The following is a 13897-nucleotide window of genomic DNA, read 5'->3' on the forward strand; positions in this document are numbered from 1 at the left end:
CTCACAGAAAGATGAATCTATATGCTTTTTTCTGGTATAGGATTTTGCTGGGCTAGCTGTTTCATGAAACTTCCTTTACAGCTGTGTCCATTCTTTTACCACCAAGAGCCACCCGAGTAACTCATTAAAGATATTAATAGATAGATGTGGAAACACCAGGTTTGTATGATGTTCCAGGGTTAGTAGGGTGCCATCACCTATGGTCCACTCACTACTCACTACTGAGTAATAGATGAGAGAATATGATACAGCAATTCTTTTTCAAGTACTACTAACTATTAATCTTTTTTCTTGCGAAACTTGTACTAGAACTCCAATTGTGGCTCCAGTAAAGGTTTTTCTTGCCATTGAATTCCTGCTGATTCTTTACAAGACTGAAATAAAAGAATAAGTGTAAAGGTAAATACTTTTTCCCCCCCCCGGGCACTTGAAGAAATCTCATTTCAGTTTGAAAAGTAAAATTGCTCACTGCAAATTGGAATATGATCGCCAAATGGAAATGGAATATGATCGCTAAATGGAGCATGTGACAAAGGAATGTGTCCATTTGAGATAGTGCACTAACAGTCTTATGAGTCTTTCACCACCAAACTATTGATTGATCAGGGATAAAGGCTCTTTAACACATAATTTAGCATCCAAATAAAACTTCAATGGAAGGAGAAACTATTTACTGAAAGGGGCATATGGACAACCCTCCCTGTAACACATTCAGGATGACACAATGCATGGCATTCACCATGTAGGTTATTGGCTACTTAACTGAATTGCTAAATAAAGAAACAAGAATGACATTTAGAAATATAGGACAAGATACCTAATCAACATGTCCACCAACCTCCCAAATACCTCTTTAAACATATTACCCTTTTCTGCACACACATCCAGTAACCCCAGAAAAACACTATGCCCCAGGAAAAGAGAAGGGCAGGAGATTATTAGCCATTCCACAGTCCCAGATTAGCTCTATATAGCCAAACAATCATTGCTAGAGAATTTCTGAGTAAATTCAGCAAGTAAAAATGCTGAGAAAAAAGAATGTAGACCTAAGATATAAAACTGAATCATCAGGATTAAAACCAAAAAATTAGAATGCAGGTAGCATATAAAGCTTTAGCTATCGAGAAATGGTAAAGCACAAAACCCCCTAACTGTTCAATGTATACATATTTTATATATTCCAGAACTGACTGAAGGAGCATGTTTATTTTGTTTCTACAACAGATTGTAATTCATTCAAAAACTAGTCAATGCTCAAAACTGAATCATGTGCAAAGTTACTCTACTGGCTTTTGGCCATATCAGCCCAGTCCATATTTATTCATTGATACTGCCCAGATGAATCAAAATCCAAAGTTTAAATCTTCCACTGCTGCTGATAGACTATTTACCTGTCTTCGGATCAATGGAGAAATATGGTTGCCCCTGAAGAATACTGTAAACCACTCTAGCACTGTTTCCATAAGTGGGATCATCAGCATCTGTCGCCTTTACTTGAAGCACATATGCTCCTGCAAAGAAACACAAGTAATCACATTTTCAGTATAGAGCAGGGATCAGAGACATTTCGGACACATTAGTCCTGTTGCTAGTGGATTCTGTTGTAATTCCTGTTCCACTGGAAACAAGACTAGAATAAAACAATCAGTTCTTCAGCTCCACACTAACAACCATCTTGGTAACAACTGAGGCATAGTGGAAAAAGGGAGCAGCCCACCATCAGATATTTATAAACAGTTTAGGATGCATCCACTGTTTACAAAAACTTTTTATCCATATATATATATATGATGGAGGTCTGGGGAAGCGCAATACTGGACTTTGACCCCACAGTTTTGTTAAAAGGTAGACAACTGTGGAAGCAAAATATGTGAGTTGCCTTTAAAACAAGTGTTTGGTCTAGCAGCTACTGAATCTGTCAGTGAACCAATCTCTAAGTATCTTGAAAAACTATACTGCAGTCTTCTGAAGGTGGAATTCACATTCCCGTTGTAGAATGAAATTAGTTGTTTGTTCAGCCAGTTGTCTTCCAAATCCAGACTTGAGTCATCTTGCCTTTTCAATACAGCTCAGTAGGAAACAGAAATACTGTGAGAAGAACCTCCCTCTGACACTGTTTTCAGTCCTGGTTATAGACCAGACTTAGTGCAGTTTGCTTTATATTCTGACTTAAGGGGGACCCATGGAGCAAAAAAACTTCACATGAAGACAGAAAACTCACTGTAAATGGCAATAGTCGCAGAAATGTCTCGTCCCCCCTCCTGGTTACTAAGAAATTTACCTGCATTTCTCCACTGCCCCATAATGAAAAGAGGATTCAAATTATAGTCTTCAGCAAAACAAACAGACATATTTAGGCTTTTCCATCAGCTTTGAAGAATTAATAGTTTCCTATGATCTTCTGTGCAAATGAATGCTGGGATTTGCAATGCTGATTTGGAGTGAGTGAGGATTAGGACCACCTACGTGAGAAACAGCACAGGGAGGAGGGTTATCCCCACTGGTTTTACTTTAAGAAATGTTCTGCATTTGGAGGTCATTTGACATTTTTTCAAGAATATCTGTGGAATACTGCAAGTGTTTCAAGACTGGCATTTTTCTGTAACGAAAACTGGCAAGTTTCAAAGGATGTTCACAATCTAAAATTAACCTTAATGGACTTGTCCAGGTTTACTTCTTGGAGTGCTTCACTGTTTGGTGGATTTTTTTTTTTTTCCCCAGTATGTATCCCCCCCCACCCACCTCCCCCACCCCATCTCCATATGAGAACTGGCAGTGGTGCGGAAGTTTAGAATTAATATTGTCAAAATACTTGCTGCATGATGGCTGGTCATACAAGACTGCTTCTGTTACAGTTCTTTATTGAACAATAAGAGAATGAAAAGGTACTCCAAGAGATATTCTTTCTATCTCTTGAAGAAGACCCAGAACTATGTGTTATTTGACTAACAATCCCTTTTTAAAGTCAATAGGTTGATCATGTTTTCAAGCTGAGGGCAAGTTTCACTAAATTCAATTTCTAAAAGAAATAAAATATGAGCAATAAATAAATGAATGAAAATAAACCACTGAGATGTATTCAGTTAACTAAAAGCCTGAGGTCACTCTCTTGATTTTCTGGATGTGAAGGGTGAAGAATGATATGTGTTAGAGAAGACCAAAGTCCAGGTTCAGTATAACAATTGTGGAAGCAGTGCCTACTCAAACACTTGTGCCTTCCTTTATATAAAACATAACTATAACTGACTATATATTAAATAGCTTAAACAAGCCCAGGTGAAGGAATACATTTTCCTGCTGGAATGACAGACAGAAGCTATCTAATATCTGTAGAACATTTGATGGCTTTCATCTGTTCCTGACCATAAGGAATATCTTTGTAATAGGATCTTCCACTTTGAGCCCTGTGTTCTGCTCCAGAAATTCAGGGAGCCACAGCAATAGCTTAGTTCCACTCCAGAGACCAAGATGGAGAAGGAAATGGTAGCTTTCAAATTTTTCCCCCATTCCCTCAAAAAGAAGTATGTGCCACCTTTGGATCCTTACTGTTGTGCAAGAAAAAGCAACATCTGTTCCTTTTGGAGCAATTACATTGACAGAACATGTCACGTTCACTCACTGTACAGTATATGCACAATTGTCTTCCTTCATTGCTATAGTATCTCACTATCTTTCCAACCTAAAAAATTCCGTCTATTTTTTCACTGAAAAATACCAACTCATTTACTATTTTACTCTATTGAATCAATACCTAAAATAAATATGATTTTGATTCCTTATAGTTAAATGACATTCCATTATTGTTGTTATAAAAGAGATCAAGAAAGATGATCTGTATTTAATAGATAAAAAGCTATTTATATTTTATCTTGTTAGGCCTATATTTTATGCACACGGTAGAGCATTTAAGTCGTATTCAGATCTGCAATATAAGAACCCACAACAATTCATATGCTATGAATAACATACATCAGCATGACACTACATGCTAGCATAAGTAGAATTCATAAATGTATTTCCTCCGGGCGAAATAAAACAGAAAAAAAAAACCCAAAACAAAACACAAATCTAACACCTGTAATTGATTTTGATACTGTCCCACAAAACAACCTTGTCTCTAAAATGCAGAGACGTGGGTTTGATGGGTGGACCACTCAGTGGATGAGGAATTAGTTCGATGGTCGCACTCAAAGAGTTGTGGTCAATGGCTCAATATCCAGGTGGAGACCAGTAACGAGTGGTGTCCCTCAGGGGTCCGCACTGTGACCAGTATTATTAAATAACTTTGTCAGGGATAAAGACAGAGGGATCGAGTGCACCCTCAGCAAGTCTGCCGATGACACCAAGCTGTGTGGTGCAGTCAGCATGCTGAGGGGAAGGGATGCCATCCAGAGGGACCTTGACAGGCTTGAGAGGTGGGCCTGTGCAAACCTCATGAAGTTCAACAAATTCAAGGTCCTGCACATGGGTCGAGGCAATCTCATGCACAAATAAAGGCTGGGTGAAGAGTGGATTGAGAGCAGTCCTGCAGAGAACTTGGGAGTAGTAGAGGATCAAAAACCGACTATGAGCCAGCAATGTGCGCTTGCAGCCCAGAAAGACAACTTTATCCTGGGCTGCATCAAGAGAAGTGTGCCAGCAGGTTGAGGAAGGTGATTCTCTCCCTCTGCTTCACTCTTGTGAAACCCCACCTGGAATACTGCATTCACCTCTGGGACCCCCTACATAAGAAAGATTTGCTTGAGCAGATCCAGAAGAGGGCCATGAAGATGTCTGGGGGGCTGGAGCACCTCCTGTATGAGGACATGTTGAGAGAGTTGGTGTTGGTCATACTTGAGAAGAGAAGGCTCCAGTGACACCTTACAGTGGCCTTCCAGGACTTAAAGGAGGCCTACAGAAAAGGTGAGTAGGGACTCTTTGCTAGGGAGTGTAGTGATAAGATGAGGGTTAACAGTTTTAAACTGAAAGACACTGGAACAGGTTGCCCCTCCCTGGCAGTGTTCAAGGCCAGGTTGGACGGGGCTTTGAGCAACCTGATCCAGTGGAAGGTGTCCCTGCCTGTGGCAGGGGTGTTGGAACTAGATGATTTTTACAGCCCCTTCCAACCCAAACGCCTGTATGATTCTATGATTTACAAGTAAATATATGGATTAGTTACACTTCAGAATAAGAGAAACTTTATGAAGTATACTAAACTAACACAAATCAGGAACTACTGACTCAGTATAGTCATCAACTTCTCTTAAGTTCAAACAGGTTTAGGTAAGTAATGCTAAATTAAGATATTTGGGTAATCTTAATTTTTTCTTGTTATGATGTAATTATTCACATATATTTAAGATGTTGTCATGTGAAGTATGTAATGTGTTAGTGGGGGTGATATTTAACAAGCAAAGTTTGTAATTTTTCATAAATGTAATCCATACAGTGTCTCAGGAGACTGAAACAACAGATTTAGCAGTAAATGTGTTTATCTATTTCTGCATATTCCAAACAAAGCTACTGTGGCTGGGAATGTATTTTGGTGCTTATCCCCTATTCCATCATTTGTTTCCTAACCTCTAGAAACAGCAGCTTAAAGCCAATCTATATCATTTTTATAGAGCAGTGACCAGCTCCCCTTCCTTCTAAAACCACTATGACCACCAAGCAGCTCCTGATACATCACCAGCCGCAGCTTCCTCCAAACCAGAAATTATTTACCAAAACAAAGCTTTGCTGAAGGAGTGAGACAGAATGAGTGTTTTCACAGCAATACTGACAGTGGAGTTCATGTCCTACCTACTATTAGACATCTACCACTGTAGTGCCTGCACATTCATGCCAGGCACCTGCAGCTCGCTTTGCAGCCGGGGGCTGGGCACAGGGAGCCTGGTAGCACTGGGCTGCATGTACCAGTGATGCACATGTAGGCATGTTAAACACCATAGCAGAATCCATATCTATGTCTAAGTTCTCACACAAAAAGATGACATTACAAGGTGAAGGAAGCAGACACCGGCCATGAGCCTGCCTGGAAATTCTGCCACTGACCCAGGTGCCTGATGATCCCTGCAAATACTCATTCTTATTTGTATTAAAATGTTAGTTTAGATATTCTTAGGTACATGTTCCAGGTAATTCAACCTTATCACACGAAAGAAGGAAGAAATGCTGATTTATAAACTAAGTTTTATTAAGGCAGACATTCAAAGTCATATTTTAGTTTGATAAATAGCAGGCTCTGAATATGAAAAATAACCAATTTCACAGTGGCAGCAGTTTCAACTGTATTAATTCATCTGTCAGATCTTTTACAACAAACAGATAGTATGTGACCTTATATTTTTATGAGAGGTCAGACAGGGGTTTTTAATGTGCCTACAGTCATTTACTAACTTAAATACATACTTAATGTTCTAAAGAAGTTTTCTGAAATTGATTTCTTTCAGTATTATCTTTTAGTATTATCAAGCATTGCTCACTGTATCTAACAAGTTTTCTATTTTATTGCAAAGCATAAAACCAATATATTTTTAAAAGTAGATTCTAAAATCTCATTATTTTTTTTTCCAGGCAATAATACAGGGCACTACAGATGTAAATCTTTAATGCACAAAGGTAGTGATGGAGGATTACATATACCTCATGACATTTTAATGAAGTTTATCTTACTTTTAAAATAATACAAACAGTATTGAGGATTAATATATTGTAAATAGTTGTCACAGCAGGCACACTGGCCTGAATTTTACACTGTCTGAAGGCCAAAGGCAATCCAGGGATAACTGCAAATAGAATGGGACCCAAGATCTCTAACTTCTTGGCCAAACTGATGATACTAGCACTAAAAAAGACTTGTAGTTTATATTAGATTGACTGGAAGGAACTATAGGAAGCCTGAGTTTATACCATAATTAGATTTTTTATGAAATATGGATTTGACTTCTAGAACCATTACAATTTTTTCTGACAGTCTTTCATTAGTAAAAATGTTACTTTGCCAAAATCAAAAGAATCTTTGAAAGAAGAGCAGTATTGATTAAATCTCTTCCAATCCAAAGAGTGCTAGAAGGAAATTTCAGATTTTTCTAATGTACCCAGTTTGATATTTTCAAATTGCTTATGAGTGGCCAGTTAAAATCTTTAAAAAATTAGTCCAAAATTCAGTCCATCCTGATTTTCAAATCTGAACATTTTGTTTATTATTTTTTCCCCAATTTTTTCTTATAAAAGACTAAAATATTGACCTTTTGTACTCTTTCACCTGGAAATAATTTTACACATCACCAAAGTGTAGGTGAGGTATCTCACTGGCTGTGGAGCTATTGTTGGCTTCCAAAAAAGAAAAAAAAACAACCAACAACTAAACAAAACCCAGGAAATCTTAATTTCTCATGTCTAGTTCGTTGAAATGGAGGGCATGACCAAGAATTCACAAAAATCAGCTGGGACTAGATAAATTGATTATTTCACTGTAGAGGAAAATGAGGGGATTCAAGGCTAGAAGAACAAGACAACAAACTTCTTTAGATGATTCCTGCAAAAATGTGTAGTCAATGGAATTGCAAAGACAAAGAAAAAAAGGAGATGGCAATATGTCAAGCTTTTTCTCATTAAGGTTTCACTAGTCTTATTAATAATTGCCAAAGTTCAGAAATGAGTATGAAACATTATATGCAAGTTGTCATAGAATTTACTTTTTTGCAATAGACTATCAAGGTAGTTGCATCTACTCATGGTAGGTAAAGATCAAATAACAGATCTTCTGTCATAAGCGCTTTTTTTTTCTTTCTTTCTTTTTTTTTTCTTTTTTTTTTTCCCTCCAACGTGTTTTTCTTGTAGAGTTAGAAGAGTTATCATCTAGCTGTACAACCTCTCCCCTACCACATGTACAATTTTCTACTTTTGTCACTGCTGGGAGTTGTTGGTGCCTAGTACTTTCAAAGGAAAACAAGATGTTTGTGCAGACATTTCTTAGTGGGCAGGAGGAAAGAGGGACATAACTGCTTGCACAGAAACTCACTATTTTTCATAATATTCTTTGTAAACAATTCCAAGCATATCACCTTGGCAACCTGAACATCATCCATCCTCTTTTCAGAATTCAAGTAAAAACCTAACCAACATCTACCTTTCTTGTGTTTTTTCTTTTGTGTTGTCTTTTTTTTTTTTTTTTTAGGAAAAAAAGGTAAGTGAATTTACGACTCACTGCAGGACTGCATTGCAATTCAGATCAGGAGATCTCCTGTCTCAATAAATAATGCCCTGACCTGCCACTAGCAGTTTTAACAAAACTCTTGTACTGGGAGAACATGTGCATCTGTAAAGAGAGATGCTGACATTGCCCTTTTGGGGCTTATCTTTTATAGACAAAAATACCAATAATATGTTTTGAAGATATACTCCGGAAGCTGTCTCCCACAAAAGTAATGTGAGGCAGGCATATTTTACGTGGAAAAGGCAGTTTCCAGTTTATGTATTCATGGCTGTGCAGCCCTGATAATAACACAATATCTTGAGTACTAGACACAATCAGGGAAGCACACTTTTCTCCTGCTTTGCTTTCTAGGCATTACACTGAACATACAGATATTTTTCTCTCAGCTGTCAGAAGCAGCCATGTCCACAAAAGTAATACTGCCGTTCCTTGTTGTAATTGATGAAGAATGGTGTTTTTTTGCTAATACTTCTGCTGTGCCAGTAGCTAAAAGCAGTTGTTGCAAGTCTCAGCATTTAGTGCATAATCAAACATATTTCTAGTATCCCTAGAATAATGTTTGACTTATAGTGGCAACAATCCAGGGAGTATGGAAGCTGGCTTTGTTAAGCTGAACCACATGCACACTTTGGGTTCATCTGGAAAACTGCTTTAAGTGCTAAGCTTTTTTTCCTGGCAAATTGTAAGACATGGCATTGTGAAGGGGAAAGACTTTTCTGTTTCTTCTTCCTTATGCTGTAAATGTTTTATAAAGTAGAACTAAGGTTTTAGAAAGAGACAGTACGTTTTATTGCCCACAATGTTTTTGTCTCAAAGTCTTTCTTGCAAATGAATTAATAGGTCCCTTTTTTCTGGCTACCCTTGTCTCCCTCATGGATGATGAGGATAAAGAGGGGAAACTTACTGCTATGGGGTTTTTAGTTAATTATTTAGCTTGGAAATCAGCAAAGCAATTATTTTATTTCCCCTTTTTTTTCCTATCCTCATCTGTTGGGGTCAGCCAGAGTTAAGCCACTAAGGGCACACAGTCTGGCTAAGCTAATAATGACTCTGTTAGCATTGAATATTTATTTAATTTATTTTTATTAATTTAGGCTATTTATTTATTTATAAAGACATCCAGCTGCTTATACAGTCCCAAGACTGTGATAATGTTTACAGAGGTTGCACTTCTGAAGCAAATGAGGAGCTTGAAATAGCAGCTAATAGTCTATACCCAACACGCATATAAAGGAGTAGCCTGGTAAAGTAACTGCTGGAAATAATGCACAAGAAGAACAGCACAAGAACCAATTAGCAAATACTAAGTCTAAAATCCATCTGTTTGAGAAACAGATCTCTTGAGAGTGATTTTTCCTTTCTGTTTTCAAGTCTGTGTATTGTTTTCCTCTCACCAATATGACAGAAGATCCTCTCACATATATGAAATTTAGCAAACAGAAAAACTTAGTTTTGACTTTTGCTTTTATCATCTTGACAACCTGATAACTTTGCAGGCCATGACTCAACAGGGGTTTAATTTTGCCAGTATACCCATCACGGCTAGGATGTGGGAGATAAAAATAACTAGTACATCCTCTAATCATGATAGCTATGCTGGTGAAACCCTTACTATAGTTGTCTTTGTGCTGATAAAAGCATGCTTCTGTTTGTTTAGTTTATGTTTTGTGGGGAAGTAGAGAAGGTTCCTTTCTGATATCAAATGCTATGTCTGAACCAGAGAACTTTGCCAAAAACATCATGAAATTTGATGTGTCCTGGGAAGTAAATATTTTCTTCAATGGAATTGTGAAATAATAGGTGTTAGCCATACCTGATGCACTGAAATCTTAAAGGTTTGAAGAAAAAAAGACTAAACCCCAGATTGATAGCATAAAGAACTGCTATTCATTTATTAATCTGTAAAGTGGTTTCAGTGTGATCAAAATAATTTTCAGAAGCAAATGCTCAAAGGGTAAGTATTACGCTCAGTTTGAGTGAGGAAAGCGATATACTGGAATTGTTTCCTAGCTTTTGAATGCTAATGCAACTTGATGGTTGTCATGATGTTTCCCTGTACAGCACTTGTTAATATCAGCCGCATGCCTTTCAACATCATACCATTCTCCTAGTGCCAGATGAAAGAGTACTGTGAAAAAAAGCATTTGTAAGCAATCCAAGATATGACATTCACTTTTCTTATGGAAGAGCTCCTGGAGATTCCTAAGGTGTTAAAATTGTGACACTCCCCCCACTCACCTCCCAAAGTACACCAGAAATGGTGGACATCACACAGAGAATTCAGGAGAAAGCATGTCATAGTGTACTTTCATTATTTTACTGTTTAAAGTTTTCATGAGCTCAAATTTTACACATCAATTCTTCAAATGTCAAATGATTTATTCAGAATGTAGTAATGAGAAAAACTGAGCTTTACACAGGACACAAGAAAAAATTAGTGTGAAATAAATGTCACTCATACTGAATGTCAGTTAAAGGGACTCTGTTTTGATTCTCAGTAGATGTTCGGATGGTATATCGAGGCTGGTTTATTTCATTTATTTTTACCAGATGTTGGACCTGGTTAGAAATAATTTAATTCTGTGTTCACCCAGGCATCTTTACCTGATTAAAGATCAATTCTACACCAGAATTCAGTGAAAAAAATCTTTTCCAGTTTTGAATGACAGGAAGAAATTTATCAGGATCTTTTGGCCAGTTAATAGAGTCATGCACTTAGGATCAAATTTTGGTAACCAAATTTCATAATGATCTGGTAACATTTCAAGGAAGAGAGATTTGAAAAGGCTGATGACTGAGCACTTCTAAAGTTTGTTTTGCCTGCATCACAGCTCTTCCTACCTACTTAAACTGTTGTATCTGAATCTCTCATAAAGGATGCAGAGCAGTCTTCATAAACATCTTTTCCTTTACTTTTTTTTTTTTTTTTTTTTTTTAATTTACCAATAGATCTTTTCTTCTACTTAAAATCTCCTAGGGGCAAACTTGGATGAGGCAGAGACATGTTAACACACAAAAGTAACATCAGAACCCAACAGTGACTTCTACACAATCTAGTATGCAATGTGATATTCTGTGAAACGTGTTGATTTTTCTTTAATTACTTCATCAGAATATTGCTTTGAAGACTTTCCTGGTACTTCAGAATCAAATCACTGAAGAATCCACAGAATTTTACTCTACACATTTGCATTAAAATTTAAAACTGATCCATTCAGTGACTTAATTCATAATTTTTATACTATTCTACATAGCTTCCTACATCAACATCCAACTACACTAGCCTTCAGCAGTGATAGGGGACAGTAACCCCACATACCCATGATAGGGGTCTACCTATATGGGCTTCAGAACTTGGAATGGCATGGATGTCCTCAGGCCCAACAAAAGGTTCCCCTCCTGCAAACTCGTTTGCAAGAGTAAGAAAAATGGTAAAAGAGGCATTGTTACTCCAAGTGACATCAGGCTCAACCTCCATCACAAATGATATTTCAGAAAAAAAGAGGATAAGATGTCCATCATTTGAAAATAGTCAGGATAACATGGCTCTATGCAAGTCCTGGTCTGATTCCTAGCAGTGATTGATTTAAACCCTGAAACACAGGCCACCATAACTTCTCCAAACATCTCTTGCCTTTTACCACAATAGCTGGGCCTTCCTAAAACAAAGTTAAACAACTAATTTCCCTTTCTACAGGAACAAGATAAGGAGTAATGTACTGAACATACAGCAAGGGAAACAGAGGTTTCTGATGGATGAACAGAAACAGCTTGCACAGGGCTAACTGTGGTGACTTTTCTCTCCAGCTGGGTTTTCTCTTCCCTCTCAGAAATCCCATCCCTGTTGTAGGAATGACCCAGCCACTAATAAAGGTACAAACCAAGGTCAACTTTAGATTTCCTTAATAATTCACAGCAGCTTAGTGGACTTTGCAGAAGCAGCTGAATCATCCTTACAGCAGAAACTCCTGAGAGAGAGAAGTGGAAGAAACAGCTGGCAACAGAAAACAGTGCAGGCATTCAGGTTAAGAGCAGTCAGACTTCAAACAGAGCTAATGGTAAGCACATAATTAAGTTTATTTTTTTATTTTAATAGAGTGATTGTGGTGTTACTATCTTTGGAAGTTCTTGAGAACAGATTAGACATTCATTAGGAATGACATATATGTGGTTGATCCTCATGGAAATGCATTAAGTGAGTTTGAGATCCCTTCTAACCCTAGTGATTCCGTGCACTGTATAAGCAGACATCCCTCCCCTCAGAGTATGACTATGTCATTGTCCTTGTGGATATGACAGAATTGCCTCTGTGATAATGCTTTAATTTGGTTCAGAAGTGCACTTTTGAACTAATCTTTCAATTGTCCCCACTTATTATACTCTGGTTAATATGTGAAGCACTCTTTAAGTGTGCAAAATGGATTATTTTGAGGTGAAGCTAAGTTGGAAGGTATGCTGTAGGTGTGCACTTGATGCAACGCAGCTGTTAACAGGTAAGGTGTTCAGTCCAAGAAGTCAGATGAGACTATTTGAAACCATGAGAGTAGCTACATTCTGGGTGCCAGGTTCTCAGCACTCACTGCTTCATCACACAGATCTGTTTCTACTGCATCATACTACTGTCTAGTATGACATACTACTGTCTAGTATCTCTTTGTACAGCATCAGGAGTAATACTTCTCCAATCCTTTTCAGAGCCTTTAGATGCTACCATAACAATACATAGGTACCAGTATTATTTCACATAAAGAACAGCTGCAGCTTAATTGGCAAAAATCAATAAAGTTTAACCTGAACATAGAAGATTTCTGGTAATATTACTATACTTATTTAGCCAAATTCATAGCGCTGAAAACAGAGTATTTTAGCTATTAGCACTGAAAACAGAGTATTTTAGGACAGAGAAGTTCAAACCACAAGGTCATATTAAAAATACGGAAGTTTTAAATATAACCAACTAAAATTAGCTGTAAGCATAACTCCTGTCTCAAATATATTAGTGTGACAACTCCCTTCTTTTCATGTGTCTGCATTCTGTTTTTTTTTTTTTTTTTTTTTTCCTAAAATCATATTACAACCCCCTAGTGTACCAGTCTGATTTGTTATTGATCTAAAGAGTAAATCCAATTTTGTATTTACTTCATAATTTGTATCACTATAATGCTTTGACAATACAGTATTATTAAACAAAACCTCAAGTGTCCTTCACAGCAGGCAATTTTCTGGACTGTGTGGTGCCAGACTAGGGACTTAAAACCAAACAAACCAAAACAAAAGTTTTCTTAAGAAAAGCCCAGTGAACCGAAGAAAATGTCAGTGTTTCACTGGAGGAATGCACTTTCCAGGCATAAGTAGGACATTATTTGCCAAAAGGTCACAGAAACACGATTTTCATTCTCTTCTGCCTTACTAACAACGTCACTATTTCAAGATACTGCAGGCAGAGTTTTTCTCAGCATCAGGAAAGACAGTGACTGAAGCAGAAGAGTGGAACAGGGACAACTTGTCTTTTTGTTACTTCTATACCAGGCTGTGGTCAACAAAGTATTTCACTGTTTCTTAAATTCTCCATGATAAAATGGAAACATGAGCCTTCACACTTATAGTGGTAGATGCTGTTCTGAGACAGCCTCATATGTGTCAATTTTTGGTGCTCCATAGTTTGGTGATAATAGAGAGGTCTTCCATTGTATCACT

General features: G+C 37.4%; 1 protein-coding gene across 4 annotated transcripts in view; it reads right to left on the minus strand.

Moving 5' to 3' along the window:
* Positions 1-13897, minus strand: part of CDH12 (cadherin 12) — a 583296-nt gene that overhangs the window by 82171 nt on the left and 487228 nt on the right. For all 4 annotated transcript variants that reach the window (XM_074897855.1, XM_074897854.1, XM_074897853.1 and 1 more), the window contains one exon: positions 1392-1511. In XM_074897855.1, coding sequence (XP_074753956.1) covers positions 1392-1511 — 120 coding nt within the window. The remainder of the gene's footprint in view (positions 1-1391; positions 1512-13897) is intronic.

The sequence above is a fragment of the Athene noctua genome, chromosome 2, assembly GCF_965140245.1.
Source record: "Athene noctua chromosome 2, bAthNoc1.hap1.1, whole genome shotgun sequence".
Taxonomy (NCBI): domain Eukaryota; kingdom Metazoa; phylum Chordata; class Aves; order Strigiformes; family Strigidae; genus Athene; species Athene noctua.